Here is a 24686-nt window from a genome sequence, read left to right on the forward strand (position 1 = left end):
AATCAGTGATATAACTAGAAAATATATTTTGATATTAAACACTGGCAAAAGAAATAAAACACATTACAGAATACTGCTGAAAAGTACAGTATGCACAAGAAGAAAATCAGTGATATGACAAGGTCATGAAACTTTCATGTAAAACACTTCCGAAAAAAACAGAAACACATGAAAACATTAATGACAGGGCTGAAAGGTATAAAACACACACACACACACACACACACACACACACACACACACACACACACACACACACACGTGCTGACGCCATATCTATGACAACTAATCCAGCATCAGATTCCTTCTCTGAAGAGGTGAAGCGGTATATTGCACTACATCTGAAACAGAGAAAACAGTAACTGATAGCAGAAACATTCTTTTGCAAAGACAATCACAGCACAGATGGTACCTGGAGTTAACAGAATCAAAAACACTGAACAGTAAATGAGGGTCTAGCAATTGTGTAAGCTAACATATTCACTTATTTTGTAGAAACACTTCTTGACATTTCATTCCCCGACCTCTTTATGTAAGTTGGCAGTGCATTATAAAGAGTGACACCGAAGTGGCTCATATGTCTTAGAGTATGAGTTGTTTTATGTCTTCTGTATGGCGAGACTCACAGTTGTGCGTATTATAACTGTGGTGGTAATTGCAGTTGATTTGCAGGACATCAATTATGGCTCTAGTCATCGACACACTTTTATACGTGTACGGGGAGGGTATAGTAAGCAAATAGAACTTTTTAAATAGGGTTTTGCAGTGAGCCCTAGTAGAGCTGTGTGACAACACTCAAATAGTCCTTTTCTGTAACGCAAAAAATTTCAATTAGTTGACTATTCATTTTAAGTCAAAAATCTATGTCATGAGCTACAAGGGACTGGAAGTAATCAAAATAAGCCATTCTAGCACCATCTGAGGACCAGATTTTAGAAATATACTGAAGAGCCAAAGAAACTGGTACACCTGCCTAATATCGTGTAGGGCCCCTGTGAGCCCACAGAAGTGCCGAAACACAACGTGGCATGGACTTGACTAATGTCTGAAGTAGTGCTGGAGGAAATTGACACTATGAATCCTGCAGGGCGGTCCATAAACCCGTAAGAGTATGATGGGGTGGAGATCTCTTCTGAACAGCACATTGAAAGGCATCCCAGAAATGCTCAATAATGTCCATGTCTGGGGAGTTTGGTGGCCAGCGAAAGTGATTAAACTCAGAAGAGTGTTCCTGGAGTCCCTCTGTAGTAATTTTGAATGTCTGGAGTGTTGCATTGTCCTGCTGTAATTGCCCAAGTCCGTCGGTATGCACAGTGGACATGAATGGATGCAGGTGATCAGACAGGATTCTTACGTGCATGTCACCTGTCAGAGTCATATCTGAATGTATCAAGGGCCCTATCACTCCAACTGCATACGCCCCACACCATTGCAGAGCATCCTCCAGCTTGAACTGTCCCTTGCTGACATGCAGGGTCCATGGATTCATGAGGTCGTCTCCATACCCACACACATCCATCCACTTGATACAATTTGAAGTGAAACTCATCCGAATAGGCAACATGTTTCCTGTCATCAACAGCCCAGTGTCGGTGTTGATGGCCCAGGTGAGGCATAAAGATTTGTTCATCAAGGGTACACTAGTGAGCCTTTGGCTCCAAAAGCCCATATCAGTGATGTTTTGTCAAATGGTTTGCATGCTGACACTTGTTGATGGTCCAGAATGGAAATCTGTAGCAATTTGTGGAAGAGTTGCATTTGTGTTACGTTGAATGATTCTGTTCGGTCATCGTTGGTCCTGTTCATGCAGGATGTTTTTCCGGTCACAGAAAATGTTGGAGATTTGATGTTTTACTGGATTCCTGACATTCACGGTACACACGTATAGAAAAATCCTGACTTCATTGCGACCGCAGTAGTGTATTCTGCCTGTTTACATATATCTTTATTTGAATACACGTGCCTATACCAGTTTCTTTGACACTTCAGTGTAATACTCCAAGCAAAACATGCAGAACTGAATCTTTGGGAGAGTTCAATTACATGGTCTTTCCAGCTTGTCTTGATCAACATACACTCCTGAAGGTTTTGTGCATCGTACCTTTGCTAACTTATTTCTGTCCAATACCAGTTGGAGATCTTGGTTTTGATTCATCTTTCCAAATTGTATACCATTTTTTCTTCATATTAAGGGTCAATTTGTTGGCATTGAACCATGAATTAAGGACATGAGGACTTGATCATTTGTAGACAGAGATTCCTTAACATTGCTCACTAGTGTGCTAGTGTCATCTGCAAACAATGTGATCTTGGCTGCCATTCCTGAGGTGTGTATGTCATTTATGTAAATAAGGAAGAGAAGAGACCAGCAGATACTCATCTGATTTTGTGAGTTGATGTGAGTTCCACAACCTGTAATCTATTTTGCAAATGCCATTGAAACCATCTGTTTTCTATCTCTGTCATTGCCATTGCTTCCAGTTTATCTAAAACAACTTCATGATTAACAGTATCAAAAGCTTTAGAAAGATCTAAATGAACTGTTACAGAGCTGCTGCTGTTATCCAAGTTTATAACTATTTCATGTGTCTAATCTGTCATCGCTGTTTCTTTTCTTTGGCCTATTCAAAAGTCAAGATTGTTATTATTCAGTAGACTGTGGTCATTTAAGTACTGGGTGATTTGTTGTTTCATAAATCTTTCAATTATTTTAGAGAATGCTGAGGGGAGTGAAGTGAGTTGATAATTTTAGATTTAATGATCTGACATGAATGGACTCTGGCCAATTTCTTTGGAAAACTCATTTCAAAATTGGACATGAATGTTGGAGAGAAAACATCAGCTGCATTGTTACTACCTGACTGCGAAAGCCCTTCTCACCAAGATTGATTACTTTGATTTCCAACAAAACTAGTTCAGTTTTCCCCAGAAAAGTTTCTTTTGTCTTACAAAAGTACCTCCCCTTTTCTTCAGAGGTATAGCTGGAATTGCAAGGATGAGGGCATTATGATTTCTATCTTTGTGGTGTCTACATTTGAAAATATGTTGTCTATAAGGCTTTATTTTATTTGTTATTCATGTGAGGCTGTTTATAAGAGGAACCTGTGGAATACATTAAGAAAGAGTTTCCTTGATGCAGATTCATTCACAAAGTTTATATTAAAAGTCCCCACTGACAGTTGTAATGGCTATTTAGTAAATGTCCAGCGGAGACTCCGATTTATTAATGAAGGTGTCTATGTTCCCACTAGGTGCTCTATATACTGCTGTAATTATTATGCTACCCAGCTCCCCATGAAACTGAACAGCAGCAGCTTCAGAGTGATTTTCAGTACTCAATGCTTCTGCCTCACCCATCCTTTTATGTTCCACATTATATTTAAGAAAAATACAAATGCCAGCAGCTGTGACAGCCTCCCTACAAAACCGATTACCCAGATTATAATAATTAATGTTCAACAATTCCTAATTTGAAATCACTGCATGAGAGCCCCATGATACACATACAGTCAATATTGGCATCATCAACTGCCACTACAACTTCAGGTTCAAAAGATTTTTTTTTTCATACTTTCGATATCTTAGCTTGAAATATGAAAACCTCTAGAATAGAGACAAATTTACACTCTCTCTTTGTTGCCATGTGATAGCTGATGCTATTTTGAGGCAAGATACCAAAAATCCTTGTGCATTATGGGTTTTCTGCACCTTGTAGGTCTTCCATTTGGCTGCATCGTAATGCTCTCAGCGGCAGATTCGGCATTTGTTGCATGCCACCTTCATGTTATTGCAGTTTTAATGATCAGCAATGCGTTATCTCCTGCCCATGATGGGGACTGTCTGACTTGAAAACCCTGAATTGGCTGAGATTAAAAGTGGGCAGATCAAGGTTTAACCTAGCGAGATGGGGCTACACTGGCAAAAAATATTGTGACTTTGGAACCTGCCTCCGTTGTCGAGATCACTGAGACATGCCTGTGCAGTGCCGGTTGACTTTGAGGAAACTAGTTGAATCCTGCTGATGGAAGGAAGTTTCATCACCTGTGTTTGGCCTGTAAGTTTATGAGAAGTGATGGAATGCAGTTCATGATTACCAGTCTCTGTACTGATGTCCTGAGTGGTGTCTCATTGAGAGAGGGCATGTGACAATGTTGTAGGTGATCTGTCCATCAGATGAGGACATTAAGCTTGGTGGTGCTCCTGGTGTTATTCAAGAGTAATAGTCTGTGTGCCACCACTGAGTTTCTCTCTGTCTCTCTCTCTCTCTCTCTCTCTCTCTCTCTCTCTCTGTGTGTGTGTGTGTGTGTGTGTGTGTGTGTGTGTGTGTGTGTGTGTCTCACTCTCTCTCCTTCATCCATAACATGACAAAAACATCACCTGTTCAAACACTCATTACTGTCATCCACTGTCATCCACATGTTGGAGGTTTATACTTGACATTTCATAACAGGTTGCGGGAAGGCATTGGCAAACCACCCCCTCTAGGACTTCCCCTATGACTGCAGTGTGGGATTCCCACATCTGCCTCCCAATCACCATGTGATGAGTGTGGGACTAAGACCTGATTTGTGCATACAAGCTTCAACTTTTAAGTGATATGCAAGATTTTGGGAAACTGATATTTTGTGTAAAGCTGTATTGCTTTATTGCAATTAAAACACACTAAATTTTCTGACATACTCTTCAAAAACTTTTCTTATTATAATAATTATTTCTTACAGATGAGAAAGTGGTGATCTAGAAGAACAACACAGATGAAGGATGGAATATGAGTATTCTGCTTTCAGGAGGGAAGCTGATACACACAATACTTGTTGTGGTGGATTAGTGTGGTGTATTAAGGTTAGTAGACTGCTGTTCTTCCATTTCAGCTACCTATTATTTAGTTACTGTTGTTTACATTTTATTAAACTGTGTATAATTAATGAATATTATTAAATATAAGTGTTATAGTTGCATGCTGAGTGGCTCACTGTCTGATGGAATGCAATTTCAGCAGCTTATTTGTTAAATATGAATAGGGGAGTTGGGATGTAGGAATTAGGGATTGCAGGGTAGGATGATTTTGTGGTTGGAGCAGAGGTAGTGCAAGGAGGCTTGGGTCTGATTTACATGATTCTGATGGAACTTGAACAGATAGAGGTCATTGGGGAAGGATGGCTTGGAGCCAGAGATCGGTAATTTGATGGTCAAGCAACAATGCAGGATTGGGATTGCATTCTGGCTAGGGGTGGGGGAATTACCCTATATCTTTTCTTCCATGACCACCTTCTTGTCCAACTGTAGGCATTTGCTACCCCCATCGAAGATGGGGCTATCTGTGAAACCAGCCAGGTAGTCTACTAACTTAATTGTGACCACTGTGCACCATCATGTATGGACATGACCGCTAACAGACTGTATGTCTTCTTGAAGGGCTATCCCAAACTGTGACAGTTGGACCACCCAGTTGCCAAGCAAGCTTTGTGAAATGATGTGCTAGAGTTCAGTGACTGACGCACAATCCGTGCTATCTAGATTCTTCCCACCACCAGCAGGTTTTCTGAATTGCACTAGTGTTAACACTCGCTGCAATATACCCTTTGTCCCCCCCCCCCCCCCCCCCCCCTCCGTCCCCCATTGCCACACCTCTCCCCTTGGCCTCAAACTTCACTAGTCCTGTCCCTCACCTGCCTCTATTCCCTTCCCTGCCCCCAGTCCTGCGCCATACATTTTAAGTCCCTCTGGCTCACCTGCATAAGCATTTCCGCTTCTCTGCTTCTCTCTTCTTCACTTTTGCACACCAGCACAGCTGCCTGATGCTGCACCTAGCAGCCCACCATCATGACCCCACTACACCTATGCTCACTCCACATAGGCAGTACTGCACTGTCTCCCATCACCCCTACCCATCCATCCCTCCTCTTCCCCATCCCACACCTCTTCTGTATATCCACGGCCCACCCCAGTTGAGTTTGCTGCTCATCACAGTCGGGCCTTTGTGTCTAGAGACGACACTGGCTATGTGTATATGAGTGCCTGTCTGTTACTCAACACCTTTTCTATGTGTTGGATAGCTATCAGATCATATTGTTGGTTTATGTAAAAGGTAGAGATGATGGTTAAAAACACCACTACATCAAATTGATGTAAGTGAGTATTAGAGTACTTAGGGCACATATTTAAAGGTAATGTGTATGACCTGCCATGCCATTATACACTACTGGCCATTAAAATTGCTACACAAAGAAGAAGTGCAGATGATAAACAGGTATTCATTGGACAAATATATTATACTAGAACTGACATGTGATTACATTTTCACGCAATTTGGGTGCATAGATTCTGAGAAATCAGTACCCAGAACAACCACCTCTGGCCATAAAAACGGCCTTGATACGCCTAGGCATTGAGTCAAACAGAGCTTGGAAGGTGTGTACAGGTACAGCTGCTCATGCAGCTTCAACACGATACCACAGTTCATCAAGAGTAGTGACTGGTGTATTGTGACGAGCCAGTTGCCCAGCCACCATTGACCAGATGTTTCCAATTGCTGAGAGATCTGGAGAATGTGCTGGCCTGGGCAGCAGTCGAACATTTTCTGTATCCAGAAAGGCCCATACAGGACCTGCAACATGCGGTCGTGCATTATCCTGCTGAAATGTAGGGTTTCGCAGGGATCGAATGAAGGGGAGAGCCACGGATCGTAACACGTCTGAAATGTAACGTCCACTGTTGAAAGTGCCGTCAATGCGAACAAGAGGTGACCGAGATGTGTAACCAATGGCACCCCATACCATCACGCCGGGTGATACCCCAGTATGGCAATGACGAATACACGCTTCCAATGCACGTTCACCATATGTCGCCAAACACGGATGCGACCATCATGATGCTGTAAACAGAACCTGGATTCATCCGAAAAAATGACGTTTTGCCATTCGTGTACCCAGGTTCGTTGTTGAGTACATCATCGCAGGCGCTCCTGTCTGTGATGCAGCGTCAAGGGTATCCGCAGCCAGTATCTGCTGCAAACGTCATCAAACTGTTCGTGCACAGGGTTGTTGTCTTGCAAACGTCCCCATCTGTTGACTCAGGGATCGAAACGTGGCTGCACGATCCATTGTAGCCATTCGGGTAAGATGCCTGTAATCTCGACTGCTAGTAATTCCGTATTACCCTCCTGAACCCACCGATTCCATATTCTGCTAACAGTCGTTGGATGTCGACCAACGGGAGCAGCAATGTCGCGATACGATAAACCGCAATCGCGATAGGCTATAATCCGACCTTTATGAAAAGTCGGAAACGTGATGGTACGCATTTCTCCTCCTTACATGAGGCATCACAACGACGTTTCACCAGGCAACGCCGGTCAACTGCTGTTTGTGTAGGAGTTGAAGAGGCACACTTAAGTTGTCACAGGAACGTTACAGTTTATATCCACTATTGTCATAAATAAGTCTGTTTCCTTGGCCAAAGTCTTCTCCAGCTTGCCTTTAGTCATATATTCTAACATACAGTTCTCACCAAAAAATGATACATGCCTAGGCTAAATGACAAACTTTGACTTTCAAAAATTAAATATGCCTATAAAATCACCACTTTTGCTACACATCCCATAGGTTACTGATCTGTCCATGCATGCCTGTGAACCTTTGTGCCTAACTTCTCTATTTTGTGAGCTCAGAATGATGCCCAAAATAGTTTAATATTTGCCCTTTCTGTGAATCTACACATCGATTTAGTGCAGTGTATGACAGAACCTCTTGTTATTATCAGATATCTCCTAATATATAGATATATCTTCCCCACAGATAGTATTCATAAGACAGATTTCAAGAAGAGTGTAATATTCCTGTTGGGTATTTGACAAGATTTATTCCAACGTTTACGAAGCGCAACTACAGAGACAATGCGTAAGATACATTTCTGGTTACACATAGCGACCAAAATAAAAACAAAGAATAAACAATATTATGACTACATAATGTCTCATAAACTTCTTTGACAAGCGGCACTTTGCAGCAAGATAATTTTCCACTATCGCTACAGGATCCCTCATCCCCTCCCCCAGTGTCAACGATATTGTGGGTTGAATTACACATGACATCCTGACTGCGCAACCACTTGAGTCACATTGCAGCTGTGCCACTTCTTGTGGTGTCACCAGTGCCATTGGTTAACCTCGGTTGCATGGCGCCTGCACTTGGGTGTGGGATGGGAAGCTGTGCTGACGTGTCTGTATTGGCTTGTCCAGTTGCCTTGTCTCAGCTGGTGGAAGTGGTGTTGTAAATGTGCTTTAGTCTGACAACTGAAATTGTCATGGGGTTACTGCCAACATCCACTTCAAATTGTTTCTTGCCCTCACTGAGCACGTTGTAGGGTCCTTCATAAGGTAGCTGTAATGGTTTGCACATGGCGTCATGCTGAATGAAAACTTGTTTGCATCTTGACAAGTCACGGAATACAAATGGATGATGAGACTGTACTTCCCTCGGTGCCATGAGACACAGTTGCCATTTGTGTGACCACAATTTCTTAACAAAGTCTGAGGCCTTGATCACATCACTTCAAGTACTGCTGAAAAATTCACCCGGCAGACAAATTGTTTGTCCATACACCATCTCAGCTACCTTGGCTCCCACATCCTCCTTTACAGCTGCACAGGTGCCCAGTAGTATGATAGGTAGTGACTTGGTCCAACGTTATGAGTTGTGATACCATGAGGACACCTTTAACTCTTGATGCAGTTGTTCCACAAGTCCATCTGCCACTGGGTGGTATACTGTGGTTCGAATTATCTTTACTCCTAGCAGCGAAGCGAGAGCCTTGAACAGATGTGAGTTGAATAATCTACCTTGATCTGTCCTGATGCATAGGGGAACACCGATATGGGCAACCCACCCACAGAAAAAGGTGGTATCTAAAGTCTCTGCTGTGATGTCTGCCATGGGAAAAACCTCTGGCCAACATGTGAACTGATCGAGTGCGGTCAGACATTAGGTAAGCCCTTCAGATGGTGGGAGAAGTCCTGTGACATCCAAATGTATATGCTCAAAATGTTCATTGGGTGGCAAAAATGTGCCAAGCGGTGCGTGAACATGTCATATAATTTTATTGTGCTGGCATGCGGTGCACTGATATGCATAAGCCTTGTAGCCTGCATTCAAACTTTGACCAGCTTGGTGGTTCCGAGGACTCCTGGGCGTGACAGCCGATGCAGTGAAGCAATGGCTTGCTGGTGGAAACCCTTTGTGCTGGCAGCAGATGATGCAGGAGCTGTAGACCAATAGGTACTGCCAAGCCCTGTATCAAGCTGTTGTGGTGCTGTGAGGGCTTCATAGTCCACAGCACTTGTGTTCTCTTGAATGCATGGTAGAGCTGGCACATTCTTCTCACCGTTGATGTGTTCAATCTTGGTTGTGAATTGTCCAATGAAATCTAAGTGGCACACCTGGCATGGTGAGGCTTTGTCAGGTTTTTGTTCAAATGCATACGTGAGAGCTTTCTGCTCCGTAAACAGGGTGAATTGTTGTCCCTCAAGTTTGTACAAGATCTTCTTAACAGGGTCGAATGAAGCGTACAGCTCCTGGTCGTGCGTGGACCATCGGTGTTGTGCCTGCGAAAATTGGTTGCTGTAAAATTCTTATGGTTGCCAGCACTGGTTCGCCTACTGTTGCAACATGGCATTGTCTGCTGATGTAGAGGGATCGACCAGAGGGCGAGAGGTGCTTGTGGAGCCGGGTGAGCCAACAATGTGGTGTCTGCGATAGCAGATTTCAGTTTTGCAAAAGCCACTAGCATTCCATCAGTCCAGTTCATTTCCTCACAGGTTTATGTATCTCTCATAGGTACGCATTTAAAGGTGCTGCCAAATAAGATGTGGTTACGAACGAAACACATATAAAAATTTGTGACACCTAAAAATCGACATAACTCGCATACTGCTGAAGGTTGTGGGAAATTAAAGATCATCTCGATCCTCTCTTGTGGAGACCATGTTCCTTGGGCATTGATGGTGTGACACAGGAACTGCACCTCTGCTGCTCCACAAACACACTTCACTGGATTTATAATCAAACCATGTGCACGAAGATGGTCGAAAAGTGGGTGAAGATGCTCTAGGTACTCTGTGTCTGATCTGGACATCACTAAAACATTGTCAATACTGACAAAACAGACATCAAGGTCACGTGTCACTTCATCCATAAACCTTTGAAAAGTATGGGCAGTATTGCATAGGCCAAATGGCATGCTGGTAAATTCAGAAAGTCCAAATGGAGTACACCCTGATGTTTTGACGATGTCCTCTAGTTCGACTAGTGTTTGATAGTAAGCTTGCACCGGATATACGGCAGAGAAGATGCATTTACCATATATGTCATGCATGAATTCCTCAATGTGGGGCACAGGGCATCGATCGGGATTAGCCCTTACATTGAGTTAACGATAATCGCCACAGAGATGTCATCCATTAATTTTCTTTGGCTTGATGTGGAGAGGCAAAGACTGGCTGCTACTAGATAGTCGGCAGATTCCCCGTGCTGGGATGAAGGCAAACTCCTGTTTGTCTGCTTTAAACTTATCCAATTTCAAATGCCATGTTCATGCATGGATTGGTGGATTAGGCATTGTTAATATGTTGTGCACCATATTGTGTTGCACTGATGCAGTTGTGGGTGACTGCTATGTAATCTGTGGATATTGCCAAAGAAGTGCAATATGCAGTGAATCACTCATTGCTGTTCGTATTCTGGCGCAGTCACTGTGATGAAATCGACCCTCGCTGCTTAGTTGGTTGTCATGTCCAGGAGATGGTGGCGTCTGAGGTCTGAAAATAGTCCAAAGTATGATAAAAAGTTTTCTCCTAATGTCAGATGCACAATGTTGGCGACTATGAATTGCCATTTTAATCAATGTAGGATGAATTGCCATTCGAATCGACATCGGAGACCCAGATTGAGAGCTAATGTCACCAGTTTACATGTCAATGGTGAAGCCATTGGCGGCAAACAGGTGATGGTCATCATAACTACAGTGAGGTAGGCATTTGGCAAGATAAACTGACATGTCTGCTGTGGTGTCTACCACAAAAGGCTGTTCGTGTATTGCTTGGTGACGAAAAGGTGATACCTGTTATCTGTTGAATCAGTTGCTGTTATAACTGAGCCCTTGTCATTGCTTCCTCTTTTTTATGGCGAGTTACTCTTCTTAGCCTCCATACCAAACTGTCTGTGGTACCAACATACCATTGTGGTTGATGGCAAGCAGCTACGACCCTGTGTTGAGCTATGGCACTGATGTCAATTGGTACGTGGTGCAGAGCCACGACTGTGCTATAATCTCTGCCAGTTGTGCCGATAGCAATGCAAATGTTGTTGTGGTGGGACTCTCTGGTTATGGTGCGACAGGTTTCATATTTACATAAGGTCAACCATCTGCGCTAGCACATCCAAACCTCTCGCACACACCATAAGTATCCCTTGTGTGTCTGTGGGCAGGCATGGCATCCAGGTGCTCCTCTTTATGCCTTCACTGACTGTTTGCCAAAGTGCACAGACAATGTAATAATTGCAAGGGGTGCGATCACCAAGCTCTTTCGTGCACAATAATTTCTCCAAGTCTCTTGGTCTCTGACCATGACAGGCATTTGATTAGTGTGCCTTTAATTGTTGCGTACCGCTCTGTGGCTGGAGGCACGGCTAGTATATTCTGTACTTTGAAGTTGTGTGTTCCTATCACATTGGGGTCACCACTAAATGCTGGGTGTTTGACAAGATTTATTCCAACATTTACAAAGCGCAACTACAGAGACAATGCATAAAATACGTCTCTGGTTAAACACAGGAACCAATAGTAAAAACAAAGAATAAACAACACTACGACTACATAGCGTATCATAAACTTCTTTGATAAGCGGCACTATGCAGCAAGATAATTTTCCACTATTGCTACAATCCCATTACCAAAGAAGGCGGATGCTGCCTGAGCCATCAGTTTCTCATAGTGCAAAATACTGTTATGAGTTATCTATAGAAAGATAGAATGACTGGTAGCACCCAACCAGAGAGAAGACTGGTTTGGGTTCAGGAGAAATGTAGGAATACACAAAGCAGTACTGATCTTATAGCTTACATTAGAAAATAGGTTGATGAGAAGAAAACATTTGGAGTGTTTGTAGATTTTGAAAAAGTTTTTGACACTATTGACTGACGTACAGTCCTTAAAATCCAGAAGTTACCAGGAATAAAGTCCAGGGCTGCAGCAACTGAAAAAGAACTGAGCAAGAGTTTTAGGCTGTCCCCCATGGTACTCAATATGTACTTCAAGCAAGCAAAAAAAAAAAAAAAAAAAAAAACATAGACTGTTTTGAAAAGGAAATTAAAGTCAGTGAGAAGAAACAAAAACTTTGAGGTTTGTTAGAGGCAGTAAAGAACATTGAAGGTCAATTGAATGGAATGAGTAATGCCCTGAAAGCAGGTTATAAGGTTAATTTCAGCAAAAATAAAGCAAGGGTAATGGGCTGAGGGAAAAAGATCAGGAAATAAGGCACTAAAAGCAGCAGATGAGTTTTGGTATTTGGGCAGTGAAATAACTGAAGAGACACTTGTTAACATTGAATGTAAATTTAAGAGTTGGAAAGCTGTTTCTGAAAGTCTGTGGAGTGTAGGCTTATATGGAAGTGGCACATGGACAATAAACAGTAAGTTTTGAAATGTGGTGTTACAGAAGAATGCTGAAGGTCAGGTGGGTGGATAGAGTAACCAGTGAAGAGTTATTGGACAAATTGGATAGAAATTTGCTGCTCACCATATAGCAAAGATGCTGAGTCGCAGATAGGCACAACAAAAAGATTTTCACACTTAAAGCTTTCGGCCAATGGCCTTTGTCAACAATAGACACACATACATGTGCACACACACTCATGCAAATGCAACTCGTACACACGACTGCTGTCTCAGGCAACTGAAACCACACTGTGAGCAACAGCACAAGTGCATGATGGGAGTGGCGACAAGGTGGGGGAAAGGAGGAGGCTGGGGCAGGGAGGGGGAGGGATAGCAGTGTGGGGATGGTGGAGAGTGAAGTGCTGCAGGTTGGGTGACAGGCAGGGGAGAGGTGGGGAGGGAGGGGGAGGCGAAGTAGCAGAAAAGAAGAGAAATAGAGAGAGAGAAATAAATAAAAAATGAAATAAATAAATAAAAAAGGCTGAGTGTGGTCGTGGAATGATGGCTGTGTAGTTCTGGAATGGGAGTAGGGAAGGGGCTGGATGGGTGAGGGCAGCGACTAACAAAGGTTGAGGCCAGGAGGGTTACGGGAATGTTGTTACATTACATCTTGGATTTTCCATTGTTTAAACTGGATATAAAAGAACTTTATGGCATGGCTTGAATAAAGGAGGCAATATGTTAATGGGACACATCCTGAGGCATCGGGAATAATTAATTTAGTAATAGAGGGATGTCTGTGTGCTAAAAATTACTGAGGGGGAGTGAGAGGTAAAGATAGATAAAGATAGGGCTGGGGAGAGAGAGAGAGAGAGAGAGAGAGAGAGAGAGAGAGAGAGAGAGAGAGAGAGAGAGAGAGGCACTGAATGTGACCACAGTTCAAATATATGTAGGTTGCAGTTGCTATGCAGAGATGAAGAGACTTCCACAGGACAGATGAGCATAGAGAGCTGAATTAAAACAATCATTGGACTGAAGGCCACAACAACAACAACAACAACAACAACAACACAATATTAAGAAAATTTCTGCTTATGCAAAGAACAACTCTCGGATGTTAGACCTACCAAGAACTCTGCCTTTGCAATCTGTGAGATGTCATTCCTGAGAACCGAATTTGCTTGATTCAGGGAAATTGATCCGTTTACTAAGGGGCAAAAACAAGGGGAATGTTACTGCCTTTAGTTTGCAAGTGTAACCAAAGACTGACTGCATTGCTGCTACATATGCAACTGTTGGACTTGACGATTGTATGTACAGTGACTAAGCGGTTTGCAGTGAATATTGTTCTGTTTATATGTGAAAGTCTTGTTTGAACGTAAATAATTTAGGAGTAAAGGAGACCACTCACCGAATAACAGAATCATTGACTTGTCATTAGACACACACAAATGAGAAAGAAAACTTGTTAGGTTTGATATAAATCCTTTGTCAAGCTAGAGTACAAATATACACACAAAACACACTCACACACCTGTGCCCCTACTTTGTGCCAGACAAACACACAATGCCCGGGGGTGGAACAGATAGAGGGGAAAGAGGTGGGTGGCAGGATGAGGGTTTGAGAGTGGCTAGCTAGAAGCACAGAGGGAGACAGCAGGCTTGCTGGCTGGGAAAAGGAGGGAGGAGTGGCAGGGTAGGCATGTGATAGACAGGTACCGGAGCTGGTGGGTTGTGTGTGTGTGTGTGTGTGTGTGTGTGTGTGTGTGTGTGTGTGTGTGTGTGTGTGTGTGTTGGCACTCTAGCATGACAAAGGATTCATCTCAAAGCTAGCAAGTTTTCATTCTCATTTGTATAGGCCTGATGTCAAGTCAACACTTCCGCTGTTTAGTGAGTGGTCTCCTTTACTCCTAAATTAAACCCAGTGGTGCAGCATGCTCAAGTTCAATGGCTGCTTCATAGTTTGTGCCATCTGGATCCTTCCCTTCAGCATCAGCAGGGATTTATCCTTGCTCCCATTCCCTTCTGGGCCTTAATCTCTGTTAACTCATTTTCCCCACACCCTCTACCCAACAGTTTCCCCTTCCTCTATCCTGACAGCTCCTCCTAATCAATGTGACTTCATCATCATCATCATCATCATCATCATCATGTGCTGCACCTTTCCGGCTCTGATACCCTTGTACCACATGCCTAGCATGTGTACCTGCCACCCCTCTTCCCGCATTTCTAGCCAGCAAGTCTGCTGCGTCCCTCTGAGCCATTAGCTAGATTAGATTAGATTTACTTTCATTCCGATTGCTCCGTAGTGAGGAGGTCCTCCAGGATGTAGAATATGTCAGAAAAACAATAATACATGACAAATATTTACAACTGAAACAAATAAGTTAATGTACCTTCCATAGGTCCCAAATGGAATGATCATATTTTTTTTATGAACACTGTATGAAAGGATCATTTTACAACACTCATTTACTAAGATCACATTGTTGTTGTTGTTGTTGTTGTTGTGGTCTTCAGTCCTGAGACTGGTTTGATGCAGCTCTCCATGCTACCCTATCCAGTGCAAGCTTCTTCATCTCCCAGTATCTACTGCAACCTACATCCTTCTGAATCTGCTTAGTGTATTCATCTCTTGGTCTCACTCTACGATTTTTACCCTTCACACTGCCCTCCAATGCTAAATTTGTGATCCCTTGATGCCTCAAAACATGTCCTACCAACCGATCCCTTCTTCTAGTCAAGTTGTGCCACAAACTTCTCTTCTCCCCAATCCTATTCAATACCTCCTCATTAGTTACTTGATCTACCCACCTTATCTTCAGCATTCTTCTGTAGCACCACATTTTGAAAGCTTCTATTCTCTTCTTGTCCAAACTAGTTATCGTCCATGTTTCACTTCCATACATGGCTACACTCCATACAAATACTTTCAGAAACGACTTCCTGACACTTAAATCTATACTCGATGTTAACAAATTCCTCTTCTTGAGAAATGCTTTCCTTGCCATTGCCAGTCTACATTTGATATCCTCTCTACTTCGACCATCATCGGTTATTTTACTCCCTAAATAGCAAAACTCCTTTACTACTTTAAGTGTCTCATTTCCTAATCTAATTCCCTCAGCATCACCCAACTTAATTTGACTACATTCCATTATCCTCGTTTTGCTTTTGTTGATGTTCATCTTATATCCTCCTTTCAAGACACTGTCCATTCCGTTCAACTGCTCTTCCAAGTCCTTTGCTGTCTCTGACAGAATTACAATGTCATCGGCGAATCTCACAGTTTTTACTTCTTCTCCATGAATTTTAATACCTACTCCGAATTTTTCTTTTGTTTCCTTTACTGCTTGCTCAATATACAGATTGAATAACATCGGGGAGAGGCTACAACCCTGTCTTACTCCTTTCCCAACCACTGCTTCCCTTTCATGCCCCTCGACTCTTATAACTGCCATCTGGTTTCTGTACAAACTGTAAATAGCCTTTCGCTCCCTGTGTTTTACCCCTGCCACCTTCAGAATTTGAAAGAGAGTATTCCAGTTAACATTGTCAAATGCTTTCTCTAAGTCTACAAATGCCTTTTCTTAATCTTTCTTCTAAGATAAGTCGTAAGGTCAATATTGCCTCATGTGTTCCAACATTTCTACGGAATCCAAACTGATCTTCCCCGAGGTTGGCTTCTACCAGTTTTTCCATTCGTCTGTAAAGAATTCACGTTAGTATTTTGCAGCTGTGACTTATTAAACTGATAGTTCGGTAATTTTCACATCTGTCAACACCTGCTTTCTTTGGGATTGGAATTATTATATTCTTCTTGAAGTCTGAGGGTATTTCGCCTGTCTCATACATCGTGCTCACCAGATCAGTAGTTCAAATGGAATGTTGTCTACTCCCGGGGCCTTGTTTCGACTCAGGTCTTTCAGTGCTCTGTCAAACTCTTCACGCAGTATCTTATCTCCCATTTCGTCTTCATCTACATCCTCTTCCATTTCCATAATATTGTCCTCAAGTACATCGCCCTTGTATAAACCCTCTATATACTCCTTCCACCTTTCTGCCTTCCCTTCTTTGCTTAGAACTGGGTTTCCATCTGAGCTCTTGATATTCATACAAGTGGTTCTCTTCTCTCCAAAGGTCTCTTTAATTTTCCTGTAGGCAGTATCTATCTTACCCCTAGTGAGACAAGCCTCTACATCCTTACATTTGTCCTCTAGCCATCCCTGCTTAGCCATTTTGCACTTCCTGTCGATATCATTTTTGAGACGTTTGTATTCCTTTTTGCCTGCTTAATTTACTGCATTTTTATATTTTCTCCTTTCATCAATTAAATTCAATATTTCTTCTGTTACCCAAGGATTTCTATCAGCCCTCATCTTTTTACCTACTTGATCCTCTGCTGCCTTCACTACTTCATCCCTCAGAGCTACCCATTCTTCATCTACTGTATTTCTTTCCCCCATTCCTGTCAATTGTTCCCTTATGCTCTCCCTGAAACTCTGTACAACCTCTGGTTCTTTCAGTTTATCCAGGTCCCATCTCCTTAAATTCCCACCTTTTTGCAGTTTCTTCAGTTTCAATCTGCAGTTCATAACCAATAGATTGTGGTTAGAATCCACATCTGCCCCAGGAAATGTCTTACAATTTAAAACCTGGTTCCTAAATCTCTGTCTTACCATTATATAATCTGTCACCTTTTAGTATCTCCAGGATTCTTCCAGGTATACAACCTTCTTTTATGATTCTTGAACCAAGTGTTGGCTATGATTAAGTTATGCTCTGTGCAAAATTCTACAAGGCGGCTTCCTCTTTCATTCCTTCCCCCCCAATCCATATTCACCTACTATGTTTCCTTCTCTCCCTTTTCCTACTGACGAATTCCAGTCACCCATGACTATTAAATTTTCGTCTCCCTTCACTACCTGAATAATTTCTTTTATCTCGTCATACATTTCATCTATTTCTTCATCATCTGCAGAGGTAGTTGGCATATAAACTTGTACTACTGTAGTAGGCATGGGCTTTGTGTCTATCTTGGCCACAATAATGCGTTCACTATGCTGTTTGTTGTAGCTAACCCACACTCCTATTTTTTTATTCATTATTAAACCTACTCCTGCATTACCCCTATTTGATTTTGTATTTATAACCCTGTAATCACCTGACCAGAAGTCTTGTTCCTCCTGCCACCGAACTTCACTAATTCCCACTATATCTAACTGTAACCTATCCATTTCCCTTTTTAAATTTTCTAACCTACCTGCCCGATTAAGGGATCTGACATTCCACGCTCTGATCCGTGGAACGCCAGTTTTCTTTCTCCTGATAACGACACACATTAATGCACTGAATTTAAAATTAAAAAAAAGTTTTTATTTATTTATGAGCTAATAAACATATAATAGAACTACTACAATACTTAATTACAAAGAACACATTACTGCACTGAAATGGTGCAGAAGTTAGACAACACACACACACACACACACACATTTAGACCTCTCTATATGTACTCCCCAACTTGCACGCCGGTTTGAATGGTATGCCCTTTCGGATACATATTCGAGCGACCACTTCCCGTGTGTTATCCATCTCCTGCAGCATACCCCCTCTCCGTGCTCCTCTAGTTGGACCATCTCCAAGGCAGACTGGGGGCCCTTCTCTTCCAGGGCGACCTTTCAGGATCAAACCTTCACAAGCTGCGATCGTCAGGTCGCACACCTCACGGAAGTCATTCTCGCTGCTGCTGAATATTCCATCCCTCACCCTCCTTCCTCTCCACGTCGCGTACCGGTCCCCTGGTGGACCGCAGCATGTAGAGACGCTTTACGTGCTCGTCGACGTGCTTTACGCACATTTAAACACCACCCTACAGTGGCGAATTGTATCAATTATAAACGATTACGTGCTCAGTGTCGTCGTATTATCAAAGACAGCAAGAAAGCCAGCTGGGCTGCTTTCACAAGCACCTTCAACAGTTTTACTCCTTCTTCTGTTGTCTGGGGTAGTCTGCGCCGGCTATCTGGCACTAAGGTCCACTCACCAGTTTCTGGCTTGAAGGTCGCGAATGACGTCCTTGTGGCCCCTGAGGCTGTCTCCAATGCCTTCGGCCACTTTTTCGCAGAGGTTTCGAGCTCCGCTCATTACCACCCTGCCTTCCTCCCCCGCAAACAGGCAGAGGAGGCTAGGCCACCTAACTTCCACTCCTCGAATTGTGAAAGTTATAATGCCCCATTCACCATGCGGGAACTCGAAAACGCACTTGGCCGATCACGGTCCTCCGCTCCAGGGCCTGATTCTATTCATATTCAGATGCTGAAGAACCTTTCTCCTGCGGGTAAAGGTTTTCTTCTTCGTACATACAATCGCATCTGGATTGAGGGACATGTTCCCGCATGCTGGCGCGAGTCTATTGTTGTCCCGATTCCTAAGCCGGGGAAGGACAAGCACTTGCCTTCCAGTTATCGACCTATCTCGCTTACCAGCTGTGTCTGTAAAGTGATGGAGCGAATGGTTAACTCTCGATTGGTTTGGCTGCTCGAGTCTCGACGCCTACTTACCAATGTACAATGTGGATTTCGTAGGCGCCGCTCTGCTGTTGACCATCTGGTTACCTTGTCGACCTTCATTATGAATAACTTCTTGCGGAAGCGCCCGACCGCGGCTGTGTTCTTTGATTTGGAGAAGGCTTACGACACCTGTTGGAGGGCGGGCATTCTCCGCACCATGCATACATGGGGCCTTCGCGGTCGCCTCCCTCTTTTTATTCGTTCCTTTTTAATGGATCGACAGTTCAGGGTACGTGTGGGTTCTGTCCTGTCCGACACCTTTCGCCAGGAGAATGGGGTGCCACAGGGCTCAGTTTTGAGCGTCGCTCTCTTCGCCATCGCGATCAATCCAATAATGGATTGCCTCCCAGCTGATGTATCAGGCTCCCTTTTCGTGGACGATTTTACCATCTATTGCAGCGCGCAGTGTACATGTGTCCTGGAGCGCTGTCTTCAGCGTTCTCTTGACCGTCTTTACTCCTGGAGTGTCGCCAATGGCTTCCGTTTTTCTGCCGAGAAGACGGTCTGTATTAACTTCTGGCGCTACAAAGAGTTTCTCCCACCGTCCTTACGACTCGGTCCCGTTGCTCTCCCAATCGTGGAGACAACCAAATTTTTAGGCCTTACCTTTGACAGGAAACTTAGCTGGTCTCCACATGTGTCATATTTGACCGCCCGTTGTACCCGTTCTTTAAATGTCCTCCGTGTTCTCAGTGGTATGTCGTGGGGAGCGGATTGAACCGTCCTACTTCGTCTATATCGGTCGATCATCCGCTCCAAGCTGGATTATGGGAGCTTCGTATACTCCTCTGCACGGCCATCCATCTTACGCCGCCTCAACTCCATACAACATCGGGGTTTATGACTTGCGATCGGAGCATTTTATACCAGTCCCATAGAGAGTCTTCATGCTGACGCTGGCGAATTGCCACTCACCTACCGGCGCGATATACTGCTTTGTCGGTATGCCTGTCGGCTACTGTCAATGCCCGACCATCCGTCTTATCGTTCCTTTTTTGACGACTCTCTCGACCGTCAATACGGGTTGTATGTCTCTGCCCTGCTACCCCCTGGAGTTCGCTTTCGTCGCCTCCTTCAACACCTTAATTTTTCACTCCCTGCAACCTTTCGAGTGGGTGAGAGCCACACGCCACCTTGGCTCCAGGCTCAGGTCGCGTTCACCTTGACCTCAGCTCGCTCCCAAAAGAGGTTACCCCCGGTTCGGTCTACCACTCCCGTTTTTTGGAACTTCGTTCGAAGTTCATCCACATGACTTTCATTTATACAGATGGCTCTAAGACCAATGACGGGGTCGGGTGTTCCTTTATTGTCGGGGCACAAAGTTTCAAATACCGGCTCCATGACCATTGTTCGGTCTTCACAGCTGAGCTCTTTGCCCTCTACCAGGCTGTTCTTTACATCTGCCGCCACCGACATTCTGCTTATGTCATCTGCTCCAACTCCCTGAGCGCCATCCAGAGCCTCAGTGATCCGTACCCGGTTCACCCTTTCGTACACCGGATCCAACGCTCTCTTCAGCAGCTGGTGGACGTCGGTTCTCCGGTTAGCTTTATGTGGGTCCCTGGCCATGTCGGTATCCCTGGGAACGAAGCTGCAGATGCCGCGGCCAAGGCTGCGGTCCTCCAGCCTCGGACAGCTTCTTGTTGTGTCCCTTCGTCCGATTTTAGCAGGGTCATTTGTCGGCGCATTGTGTCGCTGTGGCATGCCGATTGGGCTGCACTTACAGACAACAAGCTTCGGGCCTTAAAACCTCTTCCCGTGGCTTGGACGTCCTCCTCAAGCCCTTCTCGGCGGGAGGAGGTCGTTTTAGCCCGGTTAAGAATTGGACACTGCCGGTTCAGCCATCGCCATCTGCTGACGGCTGCGCCGGCGCCGTTCTGCCCATGTGGGCACTTGCTGACGGTTAGACACATTTTAATGTCCTGTCCAGATCTTAACACACTGCGCCTAGATCTTAACCTGCCAAATACTTTCGATGCCATTTTAGCGGATGACCCACGAGCAGCTGCTCGTGTTCTTCGTTTTATCAATTTGACGTACCTCGCTAAGGACATTTGATGATGCTGTTTTTTAATCCTATACCTGTCAGTCTGTCTTTTATCGTGTTTTCCCTTTTAGTTGTTGTTGTCAACTTGTGCCTCGCGGTGCATTCTTAGAGTAGTCAGGGCGCTAATGACCATTGAAGTTGTGCGCCCTAAAAAAAAAAAAAAAAAAAAAAAAAAGAAAAAAGAAAAAAACAACACACACACACACACAAAAATCAGTTGGTTCTACTGAGAAATTCATCAATGGACTAGAAGGAGTTGGCCACCAATAAATCCTCTATGCTTCTCTTAAACTGAATTTCATTGGTTGTTAAGCTTTTCATGGCCGCTGGCAAGTTATTGAAAATGTGTGTTCCTGAGTAATGCACACCTTCTTGTACAAGAGTAAGTGAATTTAAATCCTTGTGAAGATTATTCTTATTTCTAGTATTGATTCTATGAACTGAGCTGTTGGTTTGAAAAAGTGATATATTTTTAATGACAAATTTCATAAAGGAATACATATAATGGGAAGCAGCAGTTAGTAACCCTAGTTCCCTAACAGGCCTCTGAAGGATGTTCTTGAGTTCACACCACATATAACTCTTATTGCACATTTTTGTGCCCAGAAAACTTTAGCTTGGCTTGATGAATTACCCCAAAAAATAATCCCATATGACATTATGGAGTGAAAGTAAGAATAGTATGCCAGCTTTTTCATTTTTATATCCCCTATATCTGACAGAATTCGCATTGCAAATAGAGGTTTGTTTAGATGCCTCAGCAGTTCTGTGGTGTGCTCCTCCCAGTTGAATTTGTTATCAAGCTGTAATTCCAAGAATTTAACACTGTCCACTTCTTCTATCTGCTTGTCATCATATAGGCATATACTCATGGGAAACCCCTTACAAGTTCTGAACTGCACGTAGTGTGTTTCATCAAAGTTTAGTGACAAAGAATTGGCTAGAAACCAGTGATTAATGTCCACAAATATTTTATTAGTCGATCTTTCTAAGACTACACTTGATTTGCTATTTATTGCAATGTTTGTATCATCGGCAAACAAAACAAACTTGGCGTCTGGTAATGTTACTGATAAAGGTCATTGACATACACAAGAAAAGGTAAGGGCCCTATGATGTAACCTTGTGGGACTCCACATGTAATTAGTTCCCAGTTGGATGATGCCTGATAGCTTAATACATGTCTCTTTCCTAAGAACACCCTTTGTTTCCTGCCAAAGGTATAAGACTTGAACCATTTGCAGCATTTACTGTTACAGCATAATGTTCTAATTTACTTAAAAGGATATTGTGATTTACACAGTCAAATGCCTTTAACAGATCACAAAATATACCAGTTGCCTGCAATTTTTTGTCTAATGAATTAAGTACATTTTCACTGTAAGTGTAGATAGCCTTCTCAGTATCAGAACACTTTAGAAATCTGAACTGTAACTTTGATAGTATGTTATTTGTGATAAGATCATTATAATGCCGATTGTACATTACCTTTTCTAAATTTTTTGAGAATGCTGGGAAAAGTGAAATTGGATGGAAATTTGACACTATTTCCTTATCTCCCTTCTTAAACAGTGGCTTAACTTCAGCATATTTCAACCCATTCAGGAAATATTCCACTGATAAACACAGCTAGCTTAATATGTTATTTAACTCGGAAGCACATTCTTTAATTAACTTTGTTGATATTTCATCATACACACCAGATGTTTTTGTTTTTAAAGATTTTATTATGGACAACACTTTTACTTGGGTAGTGAGGATCAAATTCATATTATGGAAGATACTTGAAGTGCCTGGTCTGAGGTATCCTATGACAGCATCTACAGAACCTGACAACTTCATCTTTTCAGTGACAGCTATAAAATGTTTGTTAAAAAGTTTTGCAATACACACCTGTCACCATTGTATCATTACTCTTACTACTGCTATTTGCCTCTCTTACACTCCTACATACTTCAGTAAGAGAAGTTGAGTCGAGAAGTAGGAAGCAACCATAGCACCAAAATTATCAGAGTCATACTTGTGGAACTGCACCTGGAAGAATGGAAACTGAAATAAAACTGACGTAATGGCAGTGCCGTGATTTCTAATGTAGGCATCACCCAACTGTGTGTGTGTGTGTGTGTGTGTGTGTGTGTGTGTGTGTGTGAGAGAGAGAGAGAGAGAGAGAGAGAGAGAGAGAGAGAGATGTGTGCAGAGTAGAGAACTTAAGGGGGGAGAGAATTAGAGTTACATTTGTAGCTGAGGAGAAGAATATCTTGTAGAAAAGGTGAAACAGACAAAGAGAGAATTTTATGTAGCCAAAAATGCTGTAATAACCTCTTGAGTTCATAAAAAAAACTGTGAATGTACCAGTTCTGATATGCAAGTGTAGAATCTCTTATCAGTTGTTTCAGTTTTTAAGTGAATGTGACCTCTTCCACATCTCTTAGGTTACACTTATGTATCCAAACACTTGTAACATTCTGGCATAGAATAAATTTTTCTTCTGTGTGGTTTTTGCACTGCTAAAGAGCATTATCTCATATGTTTTACCCATTTGTGCTAAGTGATGATTACTGTGTAATACATGACGATTTTTCTTACTCGTTTTTCAGGATATTTGTGGTATCATTTGTGCAATTCTGACATGGCTACTGATACTTTATGCCGAGTTTGTTGTTGTGATGGTCATTATGGTTCCAAGTCCATACCCTCTGTACAGCACAATCAATATGATTATATTTCAGACTTTTGCATTCTTGGCCTTTGCTTCTCATCTGAGAGCAATGTTTACAGACCCAGTAAGTACAATAATTCTGATGTATTTTTCCAGTTTATATTGCAATGTACCATAAAAGTAATGTGATAATAATAATAATAATATTATTATTAATAATAAAATAATATAATAATATGTATTATATTCATTGTGACCCAATCTGGTGTTGTTGTTTAGAAATATTGAACACTGTACTGTGTTGTGTTAACTGTTATTAAATATGATTTATAAGCCTCAAAATGTTGTCATATGTCAGACATGCAAAGTCTAGTGCAGATATGGGTTTGTCTTTCATTTTATGTTTCTGCAGTTTTTATATAATTTCATTGCATTTAATAGCGAGTTTGTGCTTGGCTACCAGGAGGCCGCAGCCTCTGCAGCATCTTTCCCTTCTGTGCTGCATGTCTATCCTCTTGCTATTGGTGTTCCTCTCTGTTGGGGAGCACGTCTGGCATGTCATTGCAAATGTGTTCTGCATATTCAGTCGCCAATATCAGAACAGTCTCTCCACTGTTTTTTGTGTTTTTGTTTCTTCCGCTTCAGTGTTTGAGGTTCCTCTTTTTCTTCTTCCTTCCTGTGCATTCCTGAAGGCCAGCCACATGTCTGATGCATAACAGGTAACTAGGTAACACATAATTCCCTGACCCAGGTTGACA

At 42.8% G+C, this 24686-nt stretch overlaps 1 protein-coding gene across 3 annotated transcripts in view; it reads left to right on the forward strand.

The window, feature by feature from the left end:
• Positions 1-24686, forward strand: part of LOC126187420 (palmitoyltransferase ZDHHC3) — an 89207-nt gene that overhangs the window by 20097 nt on the left and 44424 nt on the right. For all 3 annotated transcript variants that reach the window (XM_049928491.1, XM_049928492.1, XM_049928493.1), the window contains exons 2-3: positions 4722-4842; positions 23867-24052. In XM_049928491.1, the coding sequence (XP_049784448.1) occupies positions 4762-4842; positions 23867-24052 (267 nt within the window). In that variant the 5' untranslated portion in view covers positions 4722-4761. The remainder of the gene's footprint in view (positions 1-4721; positions 4843-23866; positions 24053-24686) is intronic.

This window comes from Schistocerca cancellata, chromosome 5 (genome assembly GCF_023864275.1).
Source record: "Schistocerca cancellata isolate TAMUIC-IGC-003103 chromosome 5, iqSchCanc2.1, whole genome shotgun sequence".
Classification (NCBI taxonomy): domain Eukaryota; kingdom Metazoa; phylum Arthropoda; class Insecta; order Orthoptera; family Acrididae; genus Schistocerca; species Schistocerca cancellata.